The 8,458-nt window shown below is 41.8% G+C and overlaps 1 protein-coding gene across 3 annotated transcripts in view; it reads right to left on the bottom strand.

Annotated features, from left to right (window-relative positions):
• Positions 1-8,230, bottom strand: part of NEDD4 (NEDD4 E3 ubiquitin protein ligase) — a 49,729-nt gene extending 41,499 nt beyond the window's left edge. For 2 of the 3 annotated variants that reach the window (XM_014251245.2, XM_005521474.2), the window contains exon 1: positions 8,165-8,230. In XM_014251245.2, the coding sequence (XP_014106720.1) occupies positions 8,165-8,209 (45 nt within the window). In that variant the 5' untranslated portion in view covers positions 8,210-8,230. Of the gene's footprint in view, positions 1-7,831; positions 7,853-8,164 lie in introns of those variants that run through there. The other variant, XM_014251246.2, reaches the window with a different exon arrangement.
• Between the last annotated feature and the right edge of the window lie 228 nt (positions 8,231-8,458).

Raw genomic sequence — 8,458 nt, forward strand, 5'->3', positions numbered from 1 at the left:
GTATGTAACATTACCATGTGTTTTATGACAACAACACAACTGACCAGATTTAAGAAAACACAAGTTATAAACCGTTGGCATCAAATTAAGAGCTATTTGTTAACATTTTAATATATCTCAAATATCCTAACATATCCACCCATCCTGCATTCTAAAACAATGTCCAGTTTATCTTCTACCAATTACTTGGCTTCAGTGACATTCAACATAAGCTAGTTTCTGCTATGATTCAAGAAGAGTCTCGTGTGCATTTCCCCTCTCCCTGAGCACCTCTGCACTGCACCCAGAGCACCCTGACTCCCTTCCAACAGGGGAATGGTCCTCAGCCACAGCCCAAGGGACACAACTGGTTTTCTTGTATCTGCATTCAGTTGCTTAGACCATGAGATTTTCTCCATTATTCAAGCATGAGAAAAGTAAAGACAATTAGATGCTTTTGGGCATAAGCATCCCAGAGTCAGGCTTAATAGTGCATCAATGTAGTTCACAAGGGGAGACCCCAGAATAGGATCCATGCTCCTGAGATTTTAAAGTTGGCTTAATCACATGGTTTGTTTACTTGTATCATAATAGAGATATGAAAGCTATTTTACAGAAAGACAAATTGCTTTGCACATAGCCTCAGGAAAATAGAAGCCACAAACCCAATGCTGGCATGCTGAAGGTTGATTTAAACATGCCTTGCTGAAAGAAAGGTTATTATTTATTTGGGGTCAATGCCAAACTAGGACAGCTACAGCATTTTAGTTAGCTGAGCAGAACAGCTAACCAAATCATCATGAAGGTATGAAAAGGCATGCCCTGTAAGAATCCCTTTCTAGATTAACAGAAACAGTTAAAAAAAAACCACCTGAATTGCAAGGACAATACATAATCCCAGCATTTGAGGTTCCCCATTCTCTGGTCACACCAGTGTGCAATGAACATCAGGGGAAATTCAGACAGCTTGATCCAAACATACTCAGAAGGACCTGAAACTGGAAGGAGCCATCATGCTGTGACTCTGAACATGCTGAGGAGGCAGAGCCTGCTGACAGGATACCGGGCTGTGCTGTGACCATACGACCTTTCCTCCTCACTCAGTGATGGCAGAATTAATGAGGAACTGCTGCCATAGCTCAAAAAAGCTGCCACAAACACACTGATCCCAGAAAGCAGTGAATGGCCAAAGAGCTCCAGGACCTTTTGAAGCTCATTTCATGCAGACAAAAATTAGGCCACGCAAGCTCTGCATGGAGACAAAGCATCAGATACTTGATTCTGGCACCCACAGGGAACAGATTCAAAATCAAAACGTCATGGTTTGAAAGGCAATTTTGAGCCCCATCCTCTTAATTCACCTTTGCTCAGGAGATCCTTATTGGCCTCCTTCATAGCTACATACAAGAACCTGTAGATCAAGGAACACACCAGCTATGCCTAGCAGCATTGCAGTTTATCTAAGAGACTGCTCTCTCAGCCCAATTTATCTCCTCAAGAGTCTCTTCCTGGATATAAATGTCTACCCATGCTTCTGCAGTCTTGATGTTAACTTGAATGGCTCAATCTGCTTTTATTCTGTCTGTACAGCTGAAGAATCTGAGCATTCTCTGCTGCTTTGCACACATTTGGAGTTTTACAGGTTTAGTGCCCTCGTGCCCAGCTGCTCTGTAACTCTGTGTTACATGCACACAACAGCCCATCAAAGGCAGCAGCTCTGGGCACAGACTTGTACAGAGATTGTTTGTACGGATGGAACAAGGACATTCAGCTTCTTTTGACAACTTCTGACTGCCAGCCATTCCAGAGGCTGAAGGCAAAAAACCAAACAAACAAAAGAATACAATAATGTTACAACTGAACAGTTAAGCTGTTCCCTCTGAGAATGTAAGTAACCCAATATGAATCAGGTAAAAACAGCAAATGGAAATAGAAGAAATAATGTTAAAACTACTGAATCTGCCAGGAAGTGGCTGCACACAGTGTTTGTATCAGTTAGGCTGCTCCAAACAAATTCAAGCCTAAACTGTTTTTAGGGGTTATACAGTATTTTAAAGCCATGGGGTATGGGAATAAGGCTATGACATATTACAGAGACTAAGCCATCCAAAACTTCTTGGTCTAATTAAGTGAGACAAAACTTCCTTTTCAGAGCTGAGTCAGCAAGATAGTTATCTTATTATCAACTTCCAGGTTTTATCATTGCTCTATTGTTAATCATATTAGTACATTCTGAAGTACATGTTCAAGATGCTAGTCAAAATAACTGGAACTACTAAATCATGCCATTTTCATTATCTCAAATAATTAATCTATTTACTAACAGATACTGTGTAACAAGGGGTGAAATAGAAGGTTTCTGAGCCACTGTGTTGACAATCATTAACTTAAAGCTTTAAAGGCAATGCTTTCCAGCTTGTGACTCTTTGAACTGATAATAAAACAGAAATCCTTTCTATTTTATTTTACACAGTTGTAAATTGTGTTCTCAGAGCAGCAAAGCAAATGTCAAACTACTAAAGTGGCACTTGCAGAAGACAGTTTAATTTCCACAAAAGTCACTATGAAACTACCTATGTTCAATGAACATACATTAAGATGAGACATTCTTACATTCTTGTACTGTTCATTTTGGACAAGAAAACAGCACTTGGAAAGAAATTTCAGCAAAACTTTTTCACAACCTTGAGAATGGAATGGTCTTGCCTGGCTTACAGTCAATAATTACCAAGGCAGGAACTACTAGCTAAAAAGGTAACAGGTATTAACAAATTATTCATTCTCACCCCTAGTCTTTCAAAATTCACATGGTCGGAAAATAACACTAAAGACAATTGAGAGAATGAGTCGTGCTTTAGTGATAGAAGTCCAAGAGAGTGCAAATGACAGAAGAAAAATATAAGCAGGAAGAAAGGATGAGAAAAAAGGCACAGATCAAGAAATGGTGACATGTTGATGACTATAGCCAAAGCCAGGATGGTTAATTTAATGCAAAACATAAAATGTTAGTATCTGCTGGACTACTAGATAGCTTTTTCTGGGGGAAGCCAATATAAAAATGACTGAGTAGTCTAGCAGAGAACACTTGGTAGTAAACAATTCCTCTAGGCAATAACATCCTGTTCTTCTTTTGTTCCTGTTAGATAGGCCAAAAATCAACTACCACTAAAGCCAAGATAAGAGCACCAAAGCTTATTACAACAATAAAACAGTATAGCAGCATCAGCTTTAAAGATTCTGACAATATCAGGAACTATACATTAAGGCTTTCTTAAGATTCGTATCATGCCTGCATATAGTTCTCATTTGAAAGAAAGCATTTCTCACAGAATGCAGAGCCTTAGGTGGAGGAAAGTACTTCCTGCAATCATCAGACCTCTCAAGTGAGGCAGCCATACACGTTTAGGACAGCTAAACGATAGCAAGTCTTTTTTAGCATCATCCCTTCATTTCACCAGGAGATAGAAAATGGGAAGGAGACTTTCGCATTTGACCATTGTTTGACAAACCAGAGAACACTGTCCCCTCTACAGCGACCAACAGAGACGAAGTATTTTTCTTTAAAGATATTATTTCAAAACAAGGAAAGTTTTAGATTCAGAAAGATTCCTATTATAAAACTACATTAATTGATCTTTTAAACATAATGAAAGTCATTAACTTCCTCCTGCCAGTTACAGATCAGTCTTAGTAATTCACTAGAACTTAATTGTACCATGTGAGCATTTTGTGCTCATAAATACAAAAATGTCATCCATCAAGAAATGCTGGCTGTTACTACAGATTGTATTTATCAGCTGCATTTGACTACAAATTAAGGAAGAGATTCCAAACAACAAAAGTCCACTAATGGAGTTACTGATTTATCAACAGAAATAAAAAAAAAACCAACAAAACCCCTCAACCAACTACCAAACGATTTTTCACTGTGTGTAACCATTATCCACAACAGCCCCTCTCAGTGTTTAGTAATACAGTGTTAAAGGAAAGGCTTTTAAAAAAAAACAACACAAAACAAACAGAGGGACATAAAAAAGCTTCTGGAAACCACCAGATCTACACAAATTATACTGCTGTTCAAAAAATGCAAGTGAACTCCAAACAAAATCGGGAAACATCTCAAGACTACAAACCAGCAAGCTTCACTACTTACTTCTGCAAGAGTCTCAACTAATCCAGATACATGGGATTCTAGGATATGCCTTGCAATGGTAAAGTCCTTCACAGCCTAGAAAAAATTGAGAGCCTTTCTAAAGCACAGAGACATGAATGTCTATTTTTTCTGTTTGAGTACCTGTGTAAGAACAGTAAGATATAGCAGACATCTTGTACAGAGGCACTGGGGAGACTATAGGCTTTGAACAGGAACTGGAGCACAGGGCTGCCTCAAGCTCAGGCACAAAGAAGCCAAACAACATTACTAGTTTTGTCAGAGGTAATCCAAAATAAGATTAGCCCATGCCAGTCTCTGAAGGCATGTCTGAAACATTTCTGCTCAACAGCATCACCTCCAAAAGACAGCAACATAAGAAGAGTTGTGGGGTAAGGTATGCAGAAATACAGAAGACAAACCATGTATCCTAGACATTCAGTTCACCAACCACAAGCTAAGTAACCAAAAACAACCTACTCCAGTAGTAGATCCTAAAGGAACATAATACACCTAAAGCTTTCCAGAATTAAATACCATATGCCTATGAGAAATCTTAGGCGACCTGCAGTAAACAAGAACACTTGTTCTACATCGGATAGTTCTCAAGTGACTGAGAAACCTGAAATGGCAAATGCATGCAAGTAGGAAGTGTATTTTTGCCTGTAAGAAGTTCCCATTTCTAATTTCATCCCTGAAAGCAACCAAACATAATAGATAAAAAAAGATCTAAAAAACTAATTTAGAATGTTATCCGGGCAACACAAAAAGAGCTAAATAAAATAAGAAGTCTTTAATTCAGGCTGGGAGTGTAGGAACTCCAACATACAGACATCTGTAAATTAAACTGGCTATGAAAGACATGTATACGGACAATCAGTGTCATTCTATTGAAAACCATTCCAAAGCCCTACAGTGCAAGCAGGTATTATAATAGAAAACATAAAGAGATACTGAACAATTCTCTAGAAATTATACTTTTAACACAGTAAACCACTGAAAAAACTGTAATTCCTCGTGTAACCAAAGAAACAACAGTGCATTAGCTAAGATATCAAAAATTCTTCCTTCAGTCTTTGAAAGAGCATTCCACAATTACTGTTAGAAAATACTGTATTTAGTACTGCAGTCAATTGCCACAAAAATACAGTAAGTGGAAGTGAATACCTCATCAGAAAATGCTTCATCAAAGTGATTAATCACAGAAACCCAAGTCTTAACAACTCAGAAGTTTTGTATGAAGCAAGACCCTCTTCCAAAACCTTGCTGTGACAAAGAAAGGCAGCAGCAGTTGTGTCAATCTGCTCTTGGGGGTGTGAACCAACACCTCTCCCTACATTCAAAAGGCGATGTACCCCAAGCAGGCAGGGCTCCCACAGCATGGGCCACGCCAAAGTCTGCAGCAGGGAGTGCTCCCAACTGAAGGCTCCAAGGAACCTGCAGCAGAGTGCTGTGAGAGGAGTCTGACCTGCTGGGAAGAAGGAAGTACACTTTATCGCATTCCTTTCCCCTTAAAAAAAAAGTTACTAGGATGATAAAAAGGAACATGTTCTTTTTATTTCCATACCATTTGAGACCTACTTTTCTACTGCTAAGACCTTGCTTTGAATACAGAACTATTGTTTTTTCCATGTTGATCTTACTAGTGCTCATTATTTCAATACTCAACTAAGCCATAAGTTCTGTGGGTGACAGGATACTTTAACAGAAGAAAAACTGAACCAGAGAAATTAAGGACAACTGCACCTGCTAAACGCAGCCACTGCAACTCAGATACCTACATACAGCATATACATGAGCCCACTGTACACACAATAACCTCAAGTACACATTCTTTTTTATCCCAGTTTCTTTTTGTGTCAGCAACATAATATTAGCAATCCTTTATTAAGTCCAAGTGATTAATACGCCATAAACAAAGAAATCTGTCATAAATGCCTAACTTGAGTTGTGGTGATGGAATCCACACTCTGATACTGCATTCAACTGCCTCAACAATTACACCAACTTCTCACCTGCCTTCCTGATCAACAACTTATTTATAATTATTACATTTACCATAGGATCATATTCAAAAGCTGCAACAAGAGGTTTTGCAGATAACATTGCTTTCTTTTATTAGACAATTCTGATTTGCACTCCAAGCAAATCCCTATTGCAGAACAGACACCAGAGCAGCCCTGGGGAAACAGCAGTGTGCAGACAAGATTGCAAAACAATGTGGGGGGATGATAAAAAGTCCTTGATGATACTTTCAATATGACTTGGGTTTCTGACCATGTTTTTTTTCTGTGCTTCTGAGTATACAATCTTCTAGACTTAAACTCTATGAAGACAGGAAAAGACCATCCACAAGGAGGGAGAACTCTATTTTCCATTCTAGTATCCTAGACAAAAGCTGCTAGCAGAGCATTTTTCTTGCAACCCTAAGATCATTTGTTTTGTCATTTATGCATGCAGAATCTCACATGAAAACTATGAAGATAACTAAGCAAGTTCTTTACATGTGAATCAGTATGTACTCATTGAATATTAAAGTCTCTGAGCATAAACAAACCGCACTTTTTAGATATGTCACTTGAAAAAGTTTGGCTAAGCTTTTGAATTACAGAAAAAAATGGATCTAATAGATTTTTTTACATACTTACTCCCCCTTCCCCCAGCTGTTCCAAATAACATATTTATGCTCAAAAAGATAGAGGGAAGATCAATTTTAAGCAGATTTCAAAATATTTTCACCATAGTAAGGGAGGCTACAAAGCAGCTAAACTGAACAAGGCTTAACAGTTAAAATAGACAGCCTAAGGCATGGAATATTTTAGTACAACTATACAGCCTCAGAAAGTTACTAGCAAATGAAAACAGGATCTTGCAATAGGAAGTGTTATGCAACCCTTGCAGTATGCAGTGCTAATTTTGTATTAGAAATCCTATGTAACTCAAATACTTAGATGAAGAAAAAATGTCATTTAAGAGCTTTTTAGTTACTTCTCCAGAAATAAAGCACAACTTGAGAAAGAGTAAGGCTAACAAGACAAGGAATAGTATTTTAGAGCTTTAACAAACTGAATTCCTATTATGGATGCAACAAGTATGCATTGACACAGAGATCATCACTGCATGAACACAAAAAAGAGCTGATCAAAGACAACCTTGGTAAAATATCCTGTTGGCTCAAAGACAACATTACTGACACTTCACACAGGTCACCAAACAGCTTTCAGAGATACCGCTTTAAGTCTTCCTGCATCTGCAATTAAAAAAAAACCCTGACGTTCCCTTCCTCCTTGTAAAGTTAACTATTCCATAATATTCTGCCCCATGCACAAGCCCCGGTTACAACGCAAAAGCCATCCCCCACCTGTCTGCCACTTATACCCAGTAACAGGTACATCAGCTTCAAGCCCCTTCTAAAAGATCCACGTGCTCAGGAACTACGACCTGAGGACAGAGGCCACTGCAGGAGTCACTTGCAGCCACCCACGGGTTCATCGCAAAAAACACCGAAACGCAGACGGGATTCACACTCCCGCTAATGGCCATGCTGGGATGAGCCCCATCGCTCAGGCACCGCACTACCTTTAGTACCGCTCTAATCCACGCACCGCTCCTGTCACGCCGCCTGTGACAAAGCGTGGAACAAAGACGCGATTCTTCGGTACCGGGAAGAGAGCGGAGGGGAGAAGAAATCCCGCTTCTCACCGTCACGAGGAAGTTGCGAGCGCACGCGGATCCCTCCGTCCATAGAGGAGGATCCACAGCTTCCAACGGGAGAAGACAGGAATGCCGGTGCTAGACGGCACGGCAGCCACCACCTTACGGCGGGCAGAGGCGCAGAGGCGCCGACACCGGGGCGCCGGTCCCGCCAGGACCCCCCTCATCACCTCAGCCCGCTCCCCCACCCAGCGCCACACCGCAGCGGGTCCGCAGGGAACACCCGCCCCGCAGGGGGCTCAGCCCCGCGGAGAAGCCGCCTCCCGGCCTCCGCGGAGAGGGCAGCGGGAGACGCGCGGGGCGGCCCGAGGCCTCGCTCACCTCCTCGCCCGGCAGCCCGAGCACCTCCGCAGGAGACGCCGCCATGGCCGCGCAGCGCGCGCCCCCCGCCGCCGTGTTTACCTACGCCCCGCCCCGGGCCCCACCCCGTGCCCGCCCTAGGCTCCGGCCCGCTTCTCTCCCCGTCGTCTGATTGGCGCGGGGAGCCTAGACCCCGCCCCCAGGGTGCCAGCGACGCCTTCCGATTGGCTCCCGCTCCGCGCCCCGCCTGGAGACACGCTCCGCGCGGGCAGCCTGAGGGGGCGCGCGGCCGCCGCCCTCAGCCCCACCGCCCCT

This window comes from Pseudopodoces humilis, chromosome 16, assembly GCF_049639895.1.
Source record: "Pseudopodoces humilis isolate 2021_Gansu_Grassland_sample_001 chromosome 16, ASM4963989v1, whole genome shotgun sequence".
NCBI classification, from domain to species: domain Eukaryota; kingdom Metazoa; phylum Chordata; class Aves; order Passeriformes; family Paridae; genus Pseudopodoces; species Pseudopodoces humilis.